We start from the raw sequence: 24,755 nt of genomic DNA, 5'->3' as shown, positions 1-24,755 counted from the left end.
AAGGTAGAAGTGGAGGAATTTTTTGACGCTTTAGAAAAAGCAACTGACACAATGAAAAAGGAAAAGTTGGTCCATGTTGGGGATCTAAATAGCAGAGTAGGAAATGATTGTGAGACATACAAAAATATTTTGGGAAAATTTGGAGAAAAGAGCAAAGCTAATAATAATGGCAAATATCTGTTGGATTTCTGCTCAGGACATGGACTGGTTATTACTAACACCATGTTCCAACATAAAAATGTGCACAAATTCACATGGAGAGAAGAGGCAAGGAATAAGAAAAGTCTCATTGACTATGTTATTGTTGATAGTGATGTTTTCTCCCTGGTGCAGGACACCAGAGAGTACAGAGGATTTGAAATTGGAAGTGATCACTATTTAGTCTTGAGCAGGATAAAATTGAATTTCATATTGAAAAGAATAACATGTAAGAAAGTTTTAAAGCGAATAAAAGTTGAGCAGCTCTCAGATGTGAACTGTAGACTAAAATACAGAAATATTATTGAAAAGAAAATGAAAGAGTTTGAGAACAGGAATCAAACCTTGGAGATTCAGTGGCAAACTCTGAAGAAAACATTGATTGATTCTGCCAGAGAGGCATGTGGTGAGGTTGTGTGCAAGGATAAAAAATCAGAACTTCCTGGTGGACACAGGAAGTTAAAGAGGCAGTGAAGGAAAAGAAGAAAGCATATCAAAAGTTCCTGTCAAATAAGTCAGCTTGTGCTCTTAGAGAATATACAGACAGATGCAAGAACGCTAAACACTGTGTAAAACTAGCTAAACAAAAGTCATGGGAGGACGTTGGCAAGAATATAGAAAATAAATATCAAGAAAGTGGCAAAATATTCTGGAGGTTGTTGAAGAAGCTTAGGAATGGAGGAAAGAGTGCTGTAAAAGGTGTTAGAGATGATACAGGTGACATGAAAACAGTAGAAAAAGATATCCTTGAAGTATGGAGTAATTACTTTGAAAAACTGCTAAATGAAACAAGCAGTGATGACAGCACAGTGATAAAAAACACTGACCAGGCATGCAGTCAGGAATACATATTCATACTTGATGTAGAAAAATCCATCAAAGGCTTGAAATGTGGAAAGGCAGCAGGAGTAGAAGATATTCGACCAGAAATGCTGAGGTATGGTGGTATAAAAGTCTTACAGTGGCTGCACTGCATAGTTCAGAAAGCCTGGACAGAGGGACGAATTCCCGATGATTGGAGTAGAGCTCTCATAGTACCCATATATAAAAAGGGAAATAAAACTGAATGTGAGAATTACAGAGGTATTTCCCTACTTAGTGTTCCTGTCAAGATCTATGCAAGTATACTTGAGAAACGGTTGAGAAGAATTGTGGAAGAAAAGCTTGGTGAAGAACAAGCTGGATTCAGGCCAAATAGAGGTTGTCAGGATCAGATCTTCACTTTACGACAAATAGTCGAGAAAGCATGGGAATATAACAAAGATCTGTATTTAAGTTTTGTCGATTTGGAAAAGGCATATGACAAGGTGCCAAGAGAGAAGCTATTCAATATGCTGCAGTTATATGGTGTCAATGGGGCATTATATCAAGTAATACTTAGTCTTTATTTGAGTTGTAAGTCAGCAGTTAGAATTGAAGGAAGTACAGGAAGATATTTTATTGTTAAATCTGGTGTGAGACAAGGATGTACATTATCCCCTCTGTTATTCATTATCTATATGGATCACATTATGAAGGAAAGTGGTATTAAACTGATATCAAAATTGGAGATGTTAATGTCAGCTCTTTGCTTTATGCGGATGATGTTATACTTCTAAATAAATCCGCTACAATTCTGCAAGATTCTCTGACTAAATTCAATTGCTGTTGTAATAGATATGGTATGAAGGTCAGCAATAAAAAGACAAAGACAATGAAAATAGGCCGAATCATTGAAAATGTCAACTGTGTTGTGAATGGAGAACTTGTGGAACAAGTAAAACATTTCAGCTACTTTGGCACGATTTTTACTGAAGATGGTAAATTAAATATAGAAATAGACAACAGAATCAGCAAAGCTGGTATCGTGGGAAGTCAACTGAATAAATTCATATGGAATAAGAGAGAAATTAGTCGGAACACTAAATTAGCTGTATACAAGACAGTGTTCAAACCAGTTTTAACTTATGGATCTGAGAGCAGTGTCAGAAGTATAACTCTTGACCAAAGACTAGAATCCGCAGATATGAGAGTCCTGAGAAAGATTAGAGGCGTGAACAGATGCCATCAATCGCAATATCATATTGAAAATGAGGATATTAGGAAAGAACTTGACATTGTCAGCATCCAGGAATGCGTTAGCAGATCTAATCTCTGGTGGTATGGTTACTTAAATAGAATGGGAGAGGAAAGATTAGCAAAACAAGTGTTCTCTGCCAGGTTGGCAACAAAACGACCCAGAGGAAGACCAAGGTATAGGTGGATTGATACGGTACAAAGTGCCTTAGACGATAGAAATATAAAATCTGATAATGCTGGAGTCTTGACAAGTAACAGACTGAATTGGAGGAAAATTGTAGATAGGAAGTTAGTAATGATGTAATTTTTTCATGTAGTACTGTCATATCCTGTACACCCCTTGAGGGTACATGGCAGGAATTTGATGATGATGATGACCAAATTTTGCACATTTTGAATTTCCTCTTTTTGTGTATCACCATAGTTATACTCGACTGTAATAATAATAAAATAAATAATAACACTTAAAATAATATGTAATAAATAAAACTTTTTTTCCTTTCAAATCGCAGTTCGGATTACTAGAGGGTTTGGATTAGCGAGGTACCACTGTATACCATTGTTTTTTTCCAAAGGATTTTTTTGGAAGCTTGATTTTACACAAAGTAGTGTTATTGGAAATGAAACAGCAGAAAATTTCCTTTTTTGAATCAAAACATCATTATACCAGGAAGGTATTACATTTTTATAAAAGTTTAAACAAAATAGAAAATACTTCACATCAATCATTGTGCTTTTGAAATTATTGCAGTATAATTTAATTGGAGCACTTCCAATCCACAGATGGAAATTAAAAACAAATCATGTTGGAGTGGGAAAAAGTTGCAATTATCAGCTTATCCTTAAACAGCTACATACACAAAACAAACTCAGACTGGCTGTCATGATCACTGTTTGGTAACATTGCACTTGGAAGGGAAAACACAAAACTAAAGTGGTCTGAAAATTGGTAATTCAATTATGGATACATGCTATGTGCCAAAGAGGAACAAGAATTGGTTTAGGAATTAAGGAAATTTCAGTTTACTGAAGCTGAAAACTGGTCAGTACTGAATAAAACAATACACAATCAAGAAGTTTTATCAGTTGTATCATATGTATATATATTTTAGTACAAAAGTAAATCTATGGGCAATGGATGAGATATATAGGCTTCTGAAAGAACATGCTATAAGATTCTACTAATTGAGTGGGCGTAAAAGGTAACAAATGAACAAATATAAAGCCTAGTGGTTAGCATATCTGCTCTCCAGCCAAAACGTTGTGGGTTCAAATCCTGCCGTGGGCATGGATGTTTGTGATTATCTGTGAAAATACTAGTGTTGGTCGGGTGTAGATGCCATTGGTGATGATGAACGTTGTTGTAGTTGGTGGAGACGGAGAGTTGTGGAGTAGGTGCCCCTCCCCTAATGGGTCTTTGGACTCTCTGGAGGTGCTATGTAATAATGATAAAGAAAGTGAACTGCATAGAGAATCTAATGCAGAAAATAATTCAAAGGAAACTTAAGCTTTATGCTTAAGTTTCCTTTGAATTATTTTCCATTTTGTAGTTGAATGGATTACAGTAAAAAGATAAAAATCTTGATGTTTGGTACAATGTTATAGAAAGATTCTACTAATTGGTTGGGCATGAAAGGTAACAAATGAAGAACTGTATATATATATATATATATATATATATATATAAAGAAAGTAAAGTGCAAAGAGAATGTAATGTGGAAAATAATTCAAAGTAAACTTAAGCTTTTTGGACATAACTATTGGATGGATTATAACAGAAAGATAAAAACCTTGATGTTTGGTACAATGGATGATATAAACTGAGGAGGAAGGCAAAGATAAGAGAGTGAATAGATGATGTGGAAAAATTTGCAAGATTTTAAGTCACCTGGCAAAGAATGGTGAAAAAGCATTGACACCAACAAGCATTGGATTCATGAACACTGATGATGATGATGATAATATATTAGTAACACATGAAAATGTCCTTTTCCTAAACAGCTTAATGGACCATGTAGAGCTAATGATGCCATCATTAAGTTTCTCCATTTATTCCTCATAAGCTATATCTGGTGTAAATGTTTTATCTGGCTGGTCTTGTCTTTCACCATCCATCCATTATGTTCAAGGTCTTCCTGTGGGTCTATTCTTGTCAACTTTATTTGCAAGTACTTGTTTAATTAAATAGTTATCTACTCTCCAGATGTGACCAAACCACTCAATGATAGAAGAGTGGAGCTTTGAAACAAGCTTTGTTCCTCAATTATGTCTTCATTCATACAGTTCAGTATTTTGATTGTAAGACAGTCCAAATTTTTTTTTTTATCAGTACTTTTCTTTCACTTGTGATCTCCCTTTGTTGTTGACCATTTTTCACAACCATATCAGTAGTCTTCATTAGCGTAAATATAATTTTTTGGGGGGGATTTTCTTGTAATTCTCTGGATTGTAGGAGTTGTAAGATTGCAAAACATCTATGATTGATCTTTTTACTTCTCTTATTTATCTCTTAATGCATATTGTTGTATCTGTTAGTAGTGAACTCTAGATAATTGAAATTATTCACTTTTTCAAAGATGTAATTATCAACAACAAGTTAAATCGGTTCTGATGAGTTCTTGAAATGCATATATATTTAGTAATTTCCTGGTTTATGACGAGGCATACTTGCTTTAGTTAAAATATGTATAACTCTAGATCAGAGGTCGGCAACCTTTTTAATATGAAGAGCGCAATATAAAATTTGAAAATTACGGAGGGCTAATGACACAGGTATTTTTTCTCTCATTTTGGAGATTCTATGATTAGTTGTTTTTAAGAAAAAATTAGATTTCAAATTTTAACATTATTTTATTTAAATCACTTTTACAGCATATTTTTGTCATATTTGAATAAATATAAAATACCATAAAAAATAAAAAATTTTATGGTATTTTATATTTATTCTAATTTAAAATAAATTTAAATTAAAAAAAAACTAATTTAAAATAAAATTAGTTGTTTTTAAGAAAAAATTAGATTTCAGTTTTTAACATTATTTTATTTAACTCACTTTTACAACATATTTTTGTCATATATGAATAAATATAAAATACCATAAAAAATAAAATAATAAATGAATGCAAAAATATAAATTCAATATGATTTGATGAGAAACAGGGCCTTGTACATCATCTGCTCATTTTTTATAATCAAGCATATAGTTTGAAGTACCTGCTCTTAAACAATTATCCAAATGTTGAGTCTGTAAGTTGAGATCAATATTTCGATTTTAAATATGCCATATTTGAAAACAGGGTCTCGCAGTTGTATGTAGTTGCACAATGTGAATAAATTTTTAGTGACCATTTTCTCAGAATAGGAAAAGTATCTATCAACTTCCAGAACATTTTGTCATCATGATGAACTTTTAAAATTATGTTGTTTTGTAAATTAATTATTTCCATTTCCAAGTCTTCTGTATTACTTAGCTTGAAGTAATTGGAAATTTTAGCAGGTGTATCATCTTCAGTAAACTATAATAAAATTAAATTTAATCCTTACACTTGGATAAAGGATTAAACTAAATCTATTATAGTCTAACCAAGTGGGGGGGGAAACTTCCAACATCTTCAGTAAACATTTGAAATATCTTTCTATATTACTTTTTTTTTTTAGAAATAGCCACACTATTATTGCATAATAAACAAATACATTTTCCGTTAAGATTGATAAAGCAATACTCTTCCTCCCAGTCATCATTAAAATACTACGTTCTTTTCCTTTCATGTTTATCCATTATAAAAGGTTAAAAATATCTCTGTAAACAAAGTATTTAGTCCAGGTATCTGTCCAGGCTCTGTAAACAAAGCCTGGACAGAGGAACGAATTCCCGATGATTGGAGTAGAGCTCTCATAGTACCCATATATAAAAAGGGAAATAAAACTGAATGTGAGAATTTCAGAGGTATTTCCCTACTGAGTGTTCCTGGCAAGATCTATGCAAGTATACTTGAGAAACGGTTGAGAAGAATTGTGGAAGAAAAGCTTGGTGAAGAACAAGCTGGATTCAGGCCAAATAGAGGCTGTCAGGATCAGATCTTCACTTTATGACAAATAGTCGAGAAAGCATGGGAATATAACAAAGATCTGTATTTAAGTTTTGTCGATTTGGAAAAGGCATATGACAAGGTGCTATGAGAGAAGCTATTCAATACGCTGCAGTTATATGGTGTCAATGGGGCATTATATCAAGCAATACTTAGTCTTTATTTGAGTTGTAAGTCAGCAGTTAGAATTGAAGGAAGTACAGGACGATGGTTTAATGTTAAATCTGGTATGAGACAAGGATGTACATTATCCCCTCTGTTATTCATTATCTATATGGATCACATTATGAAGGGAAGTGGTATTAAACCTGATATAAAAATTGGAGGTGTTAATCTCAGCTCTTTGCTTTATGTGGATGATGTTATACTTCTAAATAAATCCACTACAAGTCTGCAAGATTCTCTCACTAAATTCAATTGCTGTTGTAATAGATATGGTATGAAGGTCAGCAATAAAAAGACAAAGACAATGAAAATAGGCAGAATCATTGAAAATGTCAACTGTGTTGTGAATGGAGAACCTGTGGAACAAGTAAAACATTTCAGCTACTTAGGCACGATTTTTACTGAAGAATTAAATATAGAAATAGACAACAGAATCAGCAAAGCTGGTATGGTGGGAAGTCAATTGAATAAATTCATATGGAATAAGAGAGACATTAGTCGGAACACTAAATTAGCTGTATACAAGACAGTATTCAAACCAGTTTTAAATTATGGATCTGAGAGCTGGGTCAGAAGTAAAACACTTGACCAAAGACTAGACACTGCAGATATGAGAGTCCTGAGAAAGATTAGAAGCATGAACAGATGGCATCAATGGCAATATCATAATAAAAATGAGGATATTAGGAAAGAACCTGACATTGTCAGCATCCAAGAATGCGTTAGCAGAGCTAATCTCAGGTGGTTTGGTCACTTAAACAGAATGAGCAAGGAAAGATTAGCAAAACAAGTGTTCTCTGCCAGGTTGGCAGGAAAACAACCCAGAGGAAGACCAAGATATAGGTGGATTGATACGGTACAAAGTGCCTTAGACGATAGAAATATAAGATCTGATAATGTTGGAGTCTTGACAAGTAACAGACTGATTTGGAGGAAAATTGTAGATAGGAAGTTAGTAATGATGTAATTTTTTCATGTAGTACTGTCATATCCTGTACACCCCTTGAGGGTACATGGCAGGAATTTGATGATGATGATGATGATGACAAAGTATTTTATATTTGCACTGATAGGAGGAGTGATTCAACAAACACACAATAAAAAACAAAGGATTCTAACAACATTTAGAAGTGGTGTGAAGGGTAATGAGAGCGGTCACATTGATAACTAGATGATGTCAACAATTCAAACTACTTATGATCAGTGGTCTCTCATCTTAATAGGCACAAATAAAGCAGTTTACAATAATTTCTCTGAGGCGCACTAAAAATTCACTGTGGGCTCCATGATGCTTGCAGGTGCTGCATTGCCGACTCCTGCTCTAGATTATTTTCTTTTAATGTTTTACTTTGACATGTGAACTTTAAAAATAAATTTGTCAGTATCACATTTCCACCTTTATATGTAAATTAGCAATATGTTCACATTTGTATAATGACAAAAAATTCATTTATTTTATTTTCAATTAGCTTGGAGACTTATCTTCATCAGCTGAATCTTTCTGACTTTATTTGTGGAGCCTGTGGATTTGAAGTTTCATATTTAGCACTACAGATTATACAGCATTTATTACCCCAGCAGGGTATGAGAAATTTCTTATGTAGTCATGCTGGTAAGTTTTAGCTCTGATAATGTTTGTTTCATCATAAGTTTCATCATTATTAACAGACCTCGATGGAGTTGAGAGACTCATTGTGGGAGATCCCACTCTCACATGCACATCTCATCATACCTTGACTTAAATGTATTCACTATCCATTGCACTCACCACACACTCTCAGGGAGTGCATTTCAATCACTTACCACTCTCCATGCAAAAAATCTACTCCTCGCTCCCCCATACCCACCTTATGCTGTTTCCAGGGATCTTGTTCTCTCCCCTGTCTGCAGATATTTTGTGAAAATTCTCATAAAAATCCAGTATTTACCAACTTATACATCTCGATCATGTCTCCCCCTCTCTTCCTTCCACTAGGCTCTGTAATTTGCATTCGCTCAATCTGTCACCATGTTCTACATTCCAGAGACCAGAAACCAACTTTGTCAATCTTCTCTGGACCCTCTCCAACATCTCATCTTTTTTGAAAACCTGGACCAAATCTGTGCACAAAAATTTATATGTGGTCTGATTAGAGTTTTGTACAATAGAATCAAAATATCCCTACTTCTACATGTTGCTATTCTCTACATCATTCCTATAATCCATTGTGTTGTCCTCTCAATTTTAGAAAAATGTCCATAAGATTTCAAGTCCCTATCTACATTGTCCCCAAAATCTTTCATCTCCTCCAATCCTATACTTTGCATCCCATCTTTGCTTTCCACATTTTTGAAACTTTTCACTTTACAACATTAAACTGATATCCCCACACACTCACCAATTCAGTCTATTTAGGTCCTCTTGCAAAGCTACAACATTTCCTCTGCTTCTCGTAACTCTCCCCAACTGTGCATCATCTACAAACTGTATATTACCATTAAGCCATTTCCAGTGTCATTTACATACAAATTAAACAACAGTGGTCCCAAAACCAGATCCCTGGAACATGCCACCAGTGACTTTCCTCTTTTGGGGTTTTGTAAAATGCGTGCATCAATTGTGTCGTTGTAATATTTTTAGCCTTTACTACTACTTGTCATTTAACTTGTGTTATTTATTTTCTCTTAATTGAATGCTTATGCTTTCTTAAGTTTATTCTATCCCTTATGATATCTCTTGTCTTATTCCCCACAGTTATCTCTTAATGCTCTTATATAAGGTGATGCTGGTAGTGAATTGACGTACTAGACAATTCTCAGGTACAGATAGCAATCTCTTATGCTGAAAAGAACTTAGGAAAATTGATTTGATTCGTGACTGCGCCATCTAAGTTTCTAATTAATAAGCAATGGAGATGAGCTATAACACCTATAGGATAATTCTATCAATGGTCTAAGACTTAAATTACAGTCGTGGCTATTCCTTAGTTCCCCTTGTTTACAGGTTTGAATATTTTTTTAAGACAGTGCATTGAGTAAAGATCAGGCGAAAGTTCTCCATATGCATATGCAAATCTGAAAGTGAAGTCTTAAGCTTAACATCAAAAAAAAAAAAAAATCTTAATTAATATGGTTGTTCTATCTGGAGTTATAATTTACATGTTGAAGCTGTCTTTGAAAAAGTCTAGAAAAGAATAGATCACATCAAAATTCCTACAATAGAAAATGCAAAGACAAATGCAGTAAAGTTAACATTCCACAATATAGGTACACTATCTAGAGAATAGTGTGTGTGTCTGGGGCAATGACTGAGATATTGTCACCCAGACAAACAAGGACTGTGTCATCTTTTGAAGAGACTAGGAGAGATGATGAAAAATGTGCTACTAGTAACAGTGACCTTCCCATGAATATAAAGATATTTAAACATGAATTTCATCTGAGAAACAGATTTATGATTGGAACATGGAATGTTAGATCATTATCAATGTGGCGAACTTCAATTCTGCAATAAGAATTAGAATGTTAACGAATTGTTCATCATTGGGTTATGCGAGACCGAAGACACATCATTCTTCTTCAACAGAAGAATGAAGTGTCTTTCTTTACTCAGGTATTCCAGTAGAAAGGCAGGGAGTTGCTTTCTTGATCCAAAAGAATATTAAGCACTGTGTCATTGACTTTAAACCTGTGAATAATATGCCTGCAGTAGTTATGCAAATATTTGCACCAACAATCTCATGTGATGATCAGAAAGTGGATCATTTATGACCAAATCAATAAACTGATCCATGAAATACCTAAGAAAGACTTTCTGATAGTACAAGGGGTTTGGAATGCAAAAACGGATTAAATGTAGGAAGGAATGTTTCTCACCTTTGTCGATCTTTTTTTATTAGGAAAAACAAATGACAAGGATATGAAACTGATAGAATTTGCTTTGCTGAATAATCTCACCATAATAACATGCTTTTTCCACATAAAAGGTCACAAAAATGGACCTGGATCTCCCCATGTGGAAGACTTATCAAAACTAAATATAAAACATGCAAGAACTCGATGTTTCTTAGATGCTGACATTGGAGGTAACTATAATTTAGTCATAGCAACATTTATGTTGCAATTTGGAACTTAAAACTACAAAAAAATTTAGAACTACAAGAAAAATAAGAAACAGAAGTTTAACCTTACACAACTCATATCAAATACCACTAAAGAATTATTGCTTCTGCTCTGCTCTTTCTCATCTCTTTACTTTATGCAGATGATGTTGCACTTCTAAATAAATCCATTATAAGTCTGCAAGATTCCCTGACTAAATTGAATAACTGTTGTAATAAATTTGATATGAAAATCAGCAATAACAAGACAAAGACAATGAAATATTAATTAAAAGAAACTTTAATGAATACTCCCTATATTTCGGCAATGTCACATTGCCATCTTCATGGGAACATACAAATATGACACGTGCACGCAGGAACTACAAAAACAAATGAGGCAGAAGATAAGCAACTACTCTTGTTCCTAAAGTCCTAGTGGTGTCCCCTAGCGGGCTATATTGGGTTGTCCTGGCCGTTGGGCTGATGTTCTCATGATGTAAGTCTCCCGAATTTGGGGCAGTCTCATGCACCCAAATTTGTTGAGGTTTGGAATGTTTTTTAGAGCTGAGGCTGATTCTATGAATAGTCTTTCGTACCTGAATGCTGCAGTGTATTACTTTGGCTTTCTTCCAATATATTCTGTGGCAGGTATCTAGAGCATGGTCTGCAAGCCCTGAGTGGCTGTATTGGTGAAACCGGATGTAGTCCTTGTGTTCTAAAATCCTGATATTCGCTGTCCTGCCTGTTTGGCCAAAGTAGGACAGTTTACAGCTGCAAAGGACCTGGTATACCCCAGGTAGGTCCAGGGGAAGTGGTTGGTAGAGCAGATAAGGGATGCCAACCTTTTATATGGTTTGTAAAAAGAAGTCAGGTCATATTTTTTAAGGATTTTGGTTATTTTTTCTGAGGTGCCCTGGATGTAGGGAATGGTGATAGATTTAGTGTAATCTTTATTTAAAGGGGGGGGAGGGTTGTGATTTACTGGTTTTAATATTTTTGGGGGATTGTAGCCATTGGCTAAGAAAGTATAAAGGATGTGGTTTAGTTCCGTAGTTAGGGCATTGTAAACAGATTAATTTTGCCCTGTTGTATAGTATTTTAATAATCCCATATTGTTGTTGGGGGGGGGGGGGGTTTGCTGGTGAATGTATCTGCCTGTATGGGTGGGTTTTCTATAAACAGAAAAAACCAAGGATCCATCAGACTGGTGAGTGATTAGAGTGTCTAGGAAAGGGAGGCTGTTGTTCTCCTCTTTTCCCAAGGTGAACAGGATTCTGGGGTGTTGGTTGTTTAATTGTGTTAAGGAGTGGAGTGTATCTGAGCCATGTGGCCAAATAGCGAACACATCATCCACATAACGAAGCGAAATAGTTTTTTTTTTTTTGGGGGGGGGGGGCAGAGTTTAATGCTTTCTCTTCAAATGCCTCCATAAAGAAATTGGCCAAGGGTGGGGAAAGTAGTGAACCCATGGCTGTCCCCTCTGTCTGTAGAATTTTCCTTGCCAAACAAAATAGTCTGAGTTCATTGTGAACTGAAATAGAGCTGAGATATCTAGAGGAAATTTGGCTTGGGTGAGATCTAAGGTTTCCTTGAGTGGGACATTTGTGAATAGGGAGGAGATGTCAAAACTGACCATTATGTCAGTATGTTGGAGTGAGAGGTTTTCTATACTGGCTTTGAAGTGGCTGAGTTTATTATGTGTGATGGTGTGTTGCCAGTATAGTGTGTGAGTGCTTTGGCTAAATGTTTGGTTAATTTATATGTGGGGGAATCAACACCATTCACTATGGGACATAATGGCATATTTAGTTTATGTATTTTTGGAAGTCCATATAAACAGGGGGTCTAGAGTTAAATGGTTTTAGTTTGTTGGTAACTTCCACAGGCCAAGAAGTGACCTTCTTAAGGAGCCAATGGAGTGTTCTAATTTGAGAGCTGGTAGGATTATATTCAATTGGCTCCTTAAGAAGGTCACTTCTTGGCCTGTGGAAGTTACCAACAAACTAAAACCATTTAACTCTAGACCCCCTGTTTATATGGACTTCCATATAAACAGGGGGTCTAGAGTTAATAATAAAACATTAAGCTTACTTGTGTAGTCCTTTTAGTTGAGAACCACAGTGGAGTTACCCTTATCCACTTTGGTGATTACTATTTCCTTGTTTTTCTTCATTTCTAGTAGAGCTGTATATTCGTCTTTGGATATGTTGGTTTTTGGTGGTCTTGCTTGGTGAGAACACCGGCTACATCCAGTCTTACATTGTTGGCAATATGGTTTGGAAGGTTGCAGATGCACCATGTTCTATTTGGATCATTATTTCCTCGGCAGGTATTTTTTTTTAGGCGATAAGGCGAAATTGTGGCCACATGCAAGAGCGTTGAGTGCTTCAGGCTTCAAAACAACAGAAGAGAGGTTGACTAAAGTGGGAGACTTACATCATGAGAACATCAGCCCAATATAGCCCGCTAGGGGGAACCATTAGGATTTTAGGAACAAGAGTAGTTGCTTATTTTTTGCCTCATTTGCATTTTGTAGTTCCTGCGTGCATGTGTCATATTTGTATGTTCCCATGAAGATGGCAATTTGACATTGCCGAAAAGGGTACATATCAGGAATTTAATGATGATGATGAAAATGCAATATTAATAAATCTTGGACTACCCAAGAAATATTACAGATTTGTGATCAGTGGAGAAGATTATGGCCAATTCTGCACATTTTGAACAACAATGAACAGTATTTATCTTTAGCAGACAGATAAAAAAAGGTTTGCAAAAAAAAAATAATGGTTATCCAAAGAATGCGAAGAAATTGAATATAATCTTCATAAGAATAACCAAAGAGAGTATAAGAAATTAACAAAGCCCTTTGTTCATAGCAGCTGGATAACTGAGGATGAGGATGGAACAAATATTACTGATTATGAAAAAATACTGAAGAGATGGAATGATTATTCAAATACGAGGTGGTCTGAAAAGTTCTCGGCCTTGACCATAGATGGCAACACTATCGACAAGATTTCTTTTTTTCTAAGTTGGTACATCTGTCAAAAGCATCCATGCAAAATTGCAAGTCATCCTATCAAGTAGTTTGTGTTGTACAGTTATCTGAAGCCAAACTGTTGTCTTTGAAATAGATAAAATGGAGTATCGTGCAGTTATAAAATTCGTTGTAAAAGAAGGTTTAATGCCAAAAGAAATTCATCCGAAGTTCATAAAAGTTTATGGGCTGCCAAGTTTAAACATGGTCGTACCAGCCTTGAAGATGATCCATGTGAATGACATCCAAAAAATGTAACAACACCAGAAATCATTGATCATGTGCATGATGTGATATTGGATGACCGGCGAGTCAAAGTACATAAAATTGCTGAGACTATAGGCATTTCAAAAGAACGTGTAGGATATATTTTGCATGAAGAATTGCAAATGAAAAAGCTTTGCGCAAGATGGTGCCACGCTTGCTCACATCAGATCAAAAACACACTCACATGAAAATCTCTGAACAGTGCTTGGAGCATTTTAACAAGAATAAAACTGATTTTGTGCATCGATTTATTACTATGGATGAGACTTGGATTTACCATTACACACCAGAATCCAAACAGCAGTCAAAACAGTGGACAGAAGTCAGTTGTTTCAGCACCAAAGAAGACAAAGTCAGTTCCATCAAAAGGAAAGGTTATGGCATCAGTGTTTTGGGATGCTAAAGGCATTTCATTTATTAATTATTTTGAAAAGGGTAAAACAATAACCAGGGAATATTATTTCGATCAGACTAGATGAAAAAATTCGTGAGAAAAGATCCAATTTGCAGAAGAAAAAAATCATCTTTCATCACAAAAGTGTTTCGACAATGGGAAAATTAAGAGGGATCTACACTATGAATTGTTGGATCATACATCCTATTCTCCAGATTTGGCTCCCTCTGACTTCTAGCTCTTCAAAAAACTAAAACTCTTCCTCATTAGTCACCTTTTTTCTTCTAATCAAGAGGTGAGTGCAGCTGTAGAAGGTTATTTTGCAGATCTTACTGAGAACCACCACCGGGTAATGGCACTGGAGGATCGCTGAAATAAATGTATTAGTCTTAAGGGAGATTATGTTGAAAAATAAAAATAATTTTGAAATTATAAATTCGTTTTTTCATTGTTAGGCTGAGAACTTTTCAGACCACCCTCGTAAACTATTCATGTGTGATAACTTGGACCAAGAAAATTTAGAAGGAATTGTCCCCAATGATAATAGAGACAGTGATTATCCTATACTTAGAGAAGAAGTAGAAAATGCCATCTTAAGATCAAAATGGAATTGACAATATTCCAACAGAACTACTTAAAGAAAGACAAGAATGTATTGTTAATGCACTCCACAAAATTTGCCAGTAGGTGTGGAACACAGACATCTGGCCAGAAGACTGATGCACAGTTACCATTCGAAAAAAAGAAACAGCAAAAATGTGCAATAATTTTATGGCAATTAGCCTCATCACAAGCAAAATATCTTTGTACCAGCTTACGCTCACCTATTGAAGCAAAAATAGAGTTTAATTTTTCAGATTTCCAGGCTGGATTTAGAAAGAATAGGAATATTGGCATACAATTGAACCATATGTGTTCTATTCATTTTTGAAATTATGGATTCTACAACCATGTTAAAATAACTCTTTTTATTATCCCGACGTTTTGATCTATAAACAGGACTGTAGAAAATCCCAGATCCTAAATCTAAAATAACAACTTTAATACTAAAAAAATAGGACATCACTGTTAAAGAAAAAAATCTATAAGAGAGAATGTTTATTCATGTTGTAATTTGTAATTTTTTTTTTTTAAATCAAAAATAACAATTGTAATAATAGCAATAGGACATCACTGTTACTGGAAGGAAAACCATCTATAAGCAAGAATGTTTATTCATGTAATCATAAATTAAATCTAGCTTGATGTAATTATTATTATTTTTTATTTTTATTTTTTCACTAGAGGTCATGCCAGTGATTACCATGTGATCAAATCATTGTTTCTCTAGCTTACGGTTCGAAATGTAATGCAGCTTGCCTTGTATATTTATGTATGCTCCAGATGATGATCTTGATATGAAGGTCGAAACGTCGGGATAATATAAAAAGAGTTATTTTAATACGGTTGTAGAATCCATAATTTCAAAAATGAATACTGATTACTGTGTAACACTAAAAGAAAGGAATGTGTGTTCTATATCACTGGAGAAAAATATGTAGGACATAATAAAAGTAATGTGTCTTAATTTAATTGATCTACAGAAAGTCTTTGAATCTATTTGGCATGACATGATACCCTTTGGAAAATTCTGTAGCATTAAGGAATATGCAAGAAAATAATATGCAGTCATATTGATTGAATCCCTATACTCATTTTCTGAAATGATGCTGAAATCAAAGGTATGGCAGCACTCTCCTTTTCTAATGGGGTAAGACAGTAGTACAAATTATTACCAGTGTTATTCAACTGCTTCCTCAAATATGTTGTAAATGAAGCCCTGGAGAACTGTGATATCGGATTTACATCAGAAGGAAGAAGAATAAGTCATCTAAAGTTTGCTGATGATATTGATCTTCTAGTAGAAAACAAATCAGATTTTTAAGGAATTACAAAATTAACTTGTACTTGAAAAATATGGTTTAACCATAAGTACCCCAAAATCAAAAACAGTGACAAATATCTGTGCTTCTGACCAAGAAGAAAGTGCTATAGCAGAAATTGAAAAATCTTGATTACACATACACCCATAGAAGAAGTTGATTAGTTTAAATACCTAGGCAATATCTTAAATAAAGATGGCAGATCAAGATGGTTTATGGTTTTTTGTGATTTAAAATTTGAGTAGGAGTAGTTTGGAAGAAGAAAGTAAAAAAAAAAGAAATGGATTCTTAAATCATTTCTACCCCAATGGAATAAAAGCAAGACTTTTACTCCTAAAAACTTTGAGGATAGCAGGCAGCCAGATATCTCCAACTTTAGCCATCATCTAACTCAGGAACCAGTAGGAAAAAAAAAAACAACTAGAAAAGTTTTTTTTTTTTTTTTTGAATATGAAAAATCTTGATTACACATACACCCATAGAAGAAGTTGATTAGTTTAAATACCTAGGCAATATCTTAAATAAAGATGGCAGATCAAGATGGTTTATGGTTTTTTATGATTTAAAATTTGAGTAGGAGTAGTTTGGAAGAAGAAAGTAAAAAAAGAAATGGATTCTTAAATCATTTCTATCCCAATGGAATAAAAGCAAGACTTTTACTCCTAAAAACTTTTTAGGAGTAAAAGATAGCAGGCAGCCAGATATCTCCAACTTTAGCCATCATCTAACTCAGGAACCAGTAGGAAAAAAAAAAAAAAAAATAGAAAAGTTTCTATAGTTGAAGACTTTAATCAAACTCTAAATGGTCTGACACTTCAGCACTATGGAAGCAAATGCCATTTCAATAGGGCTACACATACAGCCTTGGAGCAAAAAAAAGTAGTTTTGATTTAGATGTGGACAATTAAAGGAAAGTCACAAATATGATTAATTTCAGTGGAGAGGCTGATATGGTTCAAAGAAATGGACTAGCTTTATTTGCAAGTTTTAATTAACAAATATGTAATATGAATATGTAAGGTGGGGACAAAGAAATGTATAGGTAACTTAGCTTAGTGAGCAAGCAAAGGGTGATCATTATGGGTCATTTCAACTATCAATATTGATTGGAATGAAGAGATATCAGCTGGCTATATCATTAGAGGATGTGACTATTAGGAAGGGTGATTACATTGAAAGGTGATGGATGTACCTACTGATGATGATAAGGCTCCATTTAGTAAACAGGTGACTTGAGCATCAAGGAAGGACAGACAGTTGTTTTATAATGATGACTTGTAAAATAGATTCTAGGATGTTTCTTAAGGCAGGGAACTAGAAGAAGAAATCAAAGAACTTAATCTTACTCCTTCCTTTATAAAAATTTAGAATGATTCAAAAAATTAACTGATGCTGGACTATGCCTTATTTCATGTAATATATATCTATTATATTATCTGTAGACTGGTCCCTACTCTTCTTTCTTTCTTTCCTTCTTGCTTTCCCCCCCCCCCACCCAATCTTTCCTATTTAATTTTCTTCATCTCTTGCAGTTTGTTTAGCCTTACTTAATAGGCTAAACAAACAACACAGAAGAAGGCAATAGCAAACCACCTCTGTATATATTTTGCCAAGAAAATCTTATGACCAGAGGCTTAAGTTATTGTGATATAATGCTGGAAGATGGGACACCCAGGTTGGAAGGCACTGAAATGGCTACTGGGGAAAAGCAGAATAGAGTAGAAATTTCATTGAAGCTAACAAGAATAAGGAAGCTGAATCAAAGCCCTCTGGAATTTCAACTTCTGATAGAGTTAATCTCAGAAGAAGAAGAAGATTCCTCTGCTTTACTGATTTAGATAAAATAGGAACATGGAATGTAAGAAGTATGTATCAAGGATAACTGGAACTAGTGAAGAAAATAATGAGAAGAAATCAAGATGTTAGGAATCAGTGAACTGAGATGGATAGGAATGAGTCATTTTGATACCGGTGATTTCATGATATATTACTCTGGACATGAAAACCATCAAAGAAATGGAGTAGTATTCATAGTTAGAAGAAAATACAGAAAAGACATTTTAGGTTACAACCCAGTGTCTGATAGAATAATTCTAATCAAAATAAAGACATATCCAGTGAATGTTACACTCATACAGATGTATGCACCCACTATGGATTCAAGTGAAGATGAGGTAGAAGAATTTTACAGCAGCAGAAAATTTGGTTTAGGACTGAGGAATGAAGCTGTAGAAAGGATTTTGGAGTTTTGTGTTGAGAACAGTTGCTTTATTGCAAACACGTGCTTCCAACACCATAAAATAAGATTGTACATGTAAAGAAGATCACATGGACTTCCTAATGGAGAATACAGAAACCAGATAGATGATATTGTTTCCAGCAGAAGGTGGAGGAGTACTATCCAAGCAGCAAAAACACTACCTGGTGCAGACTGTGTGACAGATCATGAATTATTGATAGCTGAAGTTAAATTGAAATTAAGAGCTAAGAAAAAACAAAAAGACAGTGTCAGTTGATTTAGATCCTATAAATGAAGCATTTAAAGTAGAAGTCGGAAAGAAATTAAAAAGTTTGGAGAAGATAGGAAGAGAATTAGAAGAACTGTGGGAAGAAACAAAATGTACAGTCATAGAAGCTGGAAAGAATACTCTTAAAGCAACAACAAAGAAAGATTGTAAATGGCTGTCAGAAGAAGCTATTCAAATAGCAGAGGAAAGAAGAAAAATGAAACTTCAGAGAAACAAAGAAAGGGTTAGACAACTGAGTGCAGATTTCCAAAGACTGGCTAGGAAAGATAAGGAAAAACATCTGAACAAATGGTGTGAGGAAATTGAAGAAAGTAATATTATGGGCAGAACAAGAAATCTGTTGAGAAAAATAAATGATGTTACAGGAAAGTTTATCCCTAGATTAGGAATTGTAAAAAGTAATTCATGTAAATGTCTGATGGAAGAAGAAGCAGTGAAAAAAAAAGATGGAAAGAGTATGTATGTAGAGGATTTGTACAAGAAAGATAATAATAATGAAGAAGAATTTGTTGAGGAACCCATGATAATGAAAAGTGAGGAGATATCAGCAATGAAACAGCTGCCAAAAGGAAAAGCTCCTGGAACTGATGGTGTGTCAGTGGAATTATTAAAAGCAGCTGGGGATGAAGTAGCGAATATATTGACTGAAATTTGTCAACAGGTTTGGAAAAAAAATATGCTGGCCTAGAGAATGGAAAACATCAGTATTAATCCCAAAAAAATCAAATGCCAGAAATTGTGATAATATAGAAAACCATTGCTTTAATTTCACATGCAAGTCGTTATGCTGAAAGTGATCCAACAAAGGTTGGAGCCATATTTGAATAGAAGAATGCCACAAGAACAGGCAAGCTTTAGGAGAGGTAGAGGAACCAGAGACCAAATAGCAAACATGAGACCGATTATGGAAAGAACAAGACAATTTCAGAAGGAAGCATTCATTTGTTTTATCGATTCTAAGAAAGCTTTTGATTGTGTGGATCACAACAGACTAGAGATTGTAATGAGATCAATGGGAATACCTGAATATCTAATTCTCTCATTAAGAGAGCTGTATGACAACCAAGAATCTTCAGCAAAAACAGTCTTTGGAGAAACAGACTGTGTTCGAATGGAGAAAGGGGTGCAGCAAGGTTGTATACTGTTGCCCTACCTTTTTAATAATTATAGTGAACATGTTTTGAGAATGGCTGATTTGGACAAAGATCCATCTGGAATCAAGATTGGTGGCAGGAAAATAAATAATTTAAGATATGCAGATGATACAATCCTCATAGCAGAAACTAAGGAAGATCTGAAGCAGTTGATTTTATTGGTTAAGAGGGAAAGTAACAAATCCTATGTCCTATCCTATCCCAATGGCTTTAACAGGGGCCTTTAAGGTACACAACCTTCCAAGCATACTTGGATTTCGGAACTGAAATACGAGGATAAGATGGTCAACCCTATGCCTCTAAGTATTCCCGACTGTATCCCCGTGTGTTCATGGGGCCAGTTTGCCTGCTTGTGGGATGAAAGCCCCCAGATAAACTGTCGGAAAAAACCCTGCTGTCCACGCCCAAGACTGGCTAACTTGGCTATGGCTGAGGAAGATCCTTAAGCTCCTCACATCATCAACGGAAATCAAACCTAGGACACTCCTTCCCCAGGCATATGGTTGCGAAGTGCAAAGCCAATAGGCTAACCATGCAGATGGAAAGTAACAAAGCTGAGCTTAATTTAAACATCAGGCAAAACAAAGATGATGACTTCTGGCAATTTGAATGAATTTATAATAGAGTGAGATAAAATAGAAATCGTTGAAAATTATGATTTACTGGGATCCAGAATCAGAAATGATGGTAAATGTGAAAATGAAATTAAAAGAAGGATAATCACAGGGAAAAAAGCGATGTTAAACCTGACAAAAATTATGAAAGATAGAGGTGTGAGTAAAGCCACAAAAGTTAGAATTGCCAAACCAATGGTATTTCCAGTAGTGCTGTATGGATGTGAAAGCTGGATTATTGAGAAGAAAGACAGAAAGCGAATTGATTTATTTGAATTATGGGTGTGGAGGAGACTATTAAGAATCTTGTGGACTTCAAGAATGACCAATAAAAAGGTTTTAGAGAATATAAAGACAGAATGCTCCTTGGAGGTGATGATCGCTAAACAGAAGTTGATGTACTTTGGACATATTATGTGAGCTGATGAGTCATTAGAAAAGACAGTTATGTTGGAGAGAATTGAGGGAATGAGAAGAAGAGGACCACCACAAATGAGTTGGATGGACAACATAAAAGAACTTACCAACTTGAACTTACAGCTACTGAAAGAAAGGATAAGAAGCCAAGTATAATGGGGAGAGCCTTTGTTCACAAGATCATCAAGAGTCGAAAACGACTGGATGGTACATAATGACATTTTATTCCCACAAGGTTGTTCAAAGAACTGGTGCAATTTATAAACATGAAACAATAAATTTCATTTCATAATGTTATTACTTTTAGCATAAATAACTAATTTTTTTAAAAAAAACTTCCCAGTCTTTAACCTAGCAAAACAAGTGTACTTTTCCAGGTTGGCAGGAAAACGACCCAGAGGAAGACCAAGATATAGGTGGATTGATACGGTACAAAGTGCCTTAGATGATAGAAATATAAGATCTGATAATGTTGGAGTCTTGACAAGTAACAGACTGATTTGGAGGAAAATTGTAGATAGGAAGTTAGTAATGATGTAAATTTTTCATGTAGTACTATCATATCCTGTACACCCCTTGAGGGTACATGTCAGGAATTTGATGATGATATATCATAATTTCTCAACTCTCACTTGTGGGACTGATTTGAAAATTAAAAAACTTATTGTTTTCTTTAGAGCCATGCATATTCCAGAATATAGCTCAGCTGTGTTCACAAATGCAGACAAAGTTAGAAGTTCATCAGGTTACTAACCTCCTCACAACTGTAAGTATAATTTTTAAGCTCTAATGAGTTGAATTTATTCAGAAATTTGAAATATTATATTTGGCTAACTTCATTTCCTCATAGTTTATAAAATATTATTTAGTTATAAGTATAGAAAAAAGAACCTAAAGTCTTTAGTTAGTATCAAATACTATCCTTTTATAATTTTTGATGCAAACTAAAATTCTTCACTGTTAAAACTTAAGTTTCAGAGGCAAGCATTGCTTTTCTGCTTGGCTATTATAAGACTGTAATATATAATTGTTATCTATTCTTAATAGTTTTTGAATCCTTTGGACCAAATTTAAAATCAGAGATGAGCCATTATATACCAACCCCTAAGTGCAAAATTATGGAGTAATTGGCATAGCAAGCACAGCTATAATATTTTTGGTTGGAATAATAAGTCAGAGAAAAATTAGGATAGGATTTCTCGGCACGTTTCTCAGCTTACCATGGTGACAACATGACAGATTTTATGTACCACTATACACTTTGTGTGTTTACAGCTGGTGACAAAATGTTATACATATTATTATATTAAAATTAAGTGAATCACGTAAAATAATTTTTTTTAATCAATAGAATTTTTAATATATCATATTTCAAACTGTATTCGAAAATTTGCAGTTAAGATTAAAAAAAAAAATTATTTATTAATAAAATTCTTGATCAACCTACCATGAAAACCTCAAACCACACATTGAGAAACATTGCTTTTGATTCTTTTCTTTGATTTGAATGATACACTAATTCAGAGTGCATATGCTTTCTTTTTTTTTTTAATGCATGATTTTGAAAAGAAGTTATCTTTCTCAGGAGTATGTATCAATACTTGAAGTAGAAAAAGCTGCCCAAAACTTGAAATGTAGAAAGGCAGCTGAAGTAAATGATATTCAACTGCATAATGCTCAAATATGGAGGTATAAAAGTTTTGCAGTGGCCACACTGCATAATTCAGATGATTGGAGTAGAGCACTCATATAAAAAAGGGAATAAAGCTGAATGTATAATTACAGAGGAATTTCTTTACTAAGTGTTCTACATAAGATTTATGCAATCATACTCGAAAAGAGGCTGAAAAAAATTGTGTAAAAGAAACTCTGAGAAAAACAAGCTAGATTCTGGCCAAACAGAGTTGTTGGGATCGTATTTTCACTTTACGACAAATAGTTGAGGGGTACTTAAGTGAGCTGTATAACTGAGAGGAGACATCCACATAGCCTTTAAAGGAATGCAGAGAACTGACCAGGGCTTCTGACTTAATGTCCAATCCTCACTTACTTGTGGTACACCACGAGAAGGTGAGGATTGGACATTCTATCTACCTTGGATTGGACGTTATATCTACCTGGATACTAAACGAACGAGGATGGGCTGAAAATTTGGGATTTAGCAGACCAAATTGTATTCTTATTGCCTTAAACCAATATAGAAAATGATGGTAGAACATGACAAAATTTCATGCCGCCTGGGGCGTCACCCGTTTAAACAAGGCCCCCATTGGTTTTGCCAGGTAACCAGGGCGAACAGCGAAAAGTCACCTACTGGAACAAATCTGAAAGCACACCCCAACTCAATATCACTAGAGTTAAAGATCGGTAATATCAACATAAGAAGCCTGAATGGCAAAGAAATAGAATTAGCTGAAGAATTAGATAAGTACCAGATCGACATAATAGGGGTGACTGAAACAAAAAAGACAAAAACTGTCGAGATCTTTCTGAGCAATAAATACAAAATGTTACATTCAGAAAATGACAATCAAGGAAAAGGAGTAGCAGCCATAGTATTCAACACAAAATACGAGGCTAATCTTCTTGAATGGCAGGCTGTCTCAAGTAGAGTGATGTGGGCAAATATCAGAATGGGGAATTGCACAATGAGACTTATTTGTGCCTATGGTCCCACAGAAGGTTCTACTAAGAAGTGCAAGACTTTTTTGATGCTTTAGAAAAAGAAACTGACACAATGAAAAAGGAAAAGTTGGTCCTTGTTGGGAATCTAAATAGCAGAGTAGGAAATGATTCTGAGACATACAAAAACATTTTGGAAAAATTTGGAGAAAAAAGCAAAGCTAATAATAATGGCAAATACCTGTTGGATTTCTGCTCAGGACATGGACTGGTTATTACTAACACCATGTTCCAAAATAAAAATGTGCACAAATTCACATGGAAAAAAGAGGCAAGGAATAAGAAAAGTCTCATTGACTACGTTATTGCCGATAGTGATGTTTTCTCCCTGGTGCAGGACACCAGAGTGTACAGAGGATTTGAAATTGGAAGTGATCACTATTTAGTCTTGAGCACGATAAAATTGAATTTAGTATTGAAAAGAATGACCTGTAAGAAAGTTTTAAAGTGAATGAAAGTTGAGCAGCTCTCAGATGTGAACTGTAGACTAAAATACACAAAGATTATTGAAGGATAAATGAAAGCGTTTGAGAACAGGAATCAAACCTTGGAGATTCAGTGGCAAGCCTTGAAGAAAACACTGATTGATTCAGCCAGAGAGACATTTTTGAGGTTGTCTGCAAGGATAGAAAAATCAGAACTCCATGATGGACACAGGAAGTTAAAGAGGCTGTGAAGGAAAAGAAGAAAGCATATCAAAAGTTCCTGATAAATAAGTCAGCTTGTGCTCTTAGAGAATACAGAGACAAATGTAAAGAAACACTGTGTGAAACTAGCTAAACAAAAGTCATAGGAAGACTTTGGCAAGAACATAGAAAATAAATATCAAGAAGGTGGCAAAATATTCTGGAGGTTGTTGAAGAAGCTTAGAAATGGAAGAAAGAATGCTGTAAAAGGAGTGTGAGATGATAAAGGTGATATGAAAACAGGAGAAAAAGATATCCTTGAAATATGGAGTAATTACTTTGAAAAACTGCTAAATGAAAAGCAGTGATGATAGTACAGTGGTAAAAAACACTGACCAGGCATGCAGTCAGGAATACATATCCATACTTGAAGTAGAAAAAGCCATCAAAGGCTTGAAATGTGGAAAGGCAGCAGGAGTAGATGATATTTGAGCAGAAATGCTGAAGTATGGTGGTATAA

General features: G+C 34.7%; 1 protein-coding gene across 4 annotated transcripts in view; it reads left to right on the top strand.

Annotated features, from left to right (window-relative positions):
* The window catches only part of LOC150109791 (uncharacterized), a 342,753-nt gene that overhangs the window by 248,584 nt on the left and 69,414 nt on the right, over nt 1-24,755 (top strand). For all 4 annotated transcript variants that reach the window (XM_090411378.1, XM_090411294.1, XM_090411217.1 and 1 more), the window contains 2 exons: nt 7,979-8,121; nt 21,605-21,693. In XM_090411378.1, coding sequence (XP_090267504.1) covers nt 7,979-8,121; nt 21,605-21,693 — 232 coding nt within the window. The remainder of the gene's footprint in view (nt 1-7,978; nt 8,122-21,604; nt 21,694-24,755) is intronic.

This window comes from Typopeltis vanoorti, chromosome 1, assembly GCF_054136105.1.
Source record: "Typopeltis vanoorti isolate ZY-2024b chromosome 1, IOZ_Tvanoo_1.0, whole genome shotgun sequence".
Taxonomy (NCBI): Eukaryota; Metazoa; Arthropoda; class Arachnida; order Uropygi; family Thelyphonidae; genus Typopeltis; species Typopeltis vanoorti.
The sequence above is the reverse complement of the archived record's forward strand: the minus strand, read 5'-3'. Positions and strand labels throughout refer to the sequence as shown.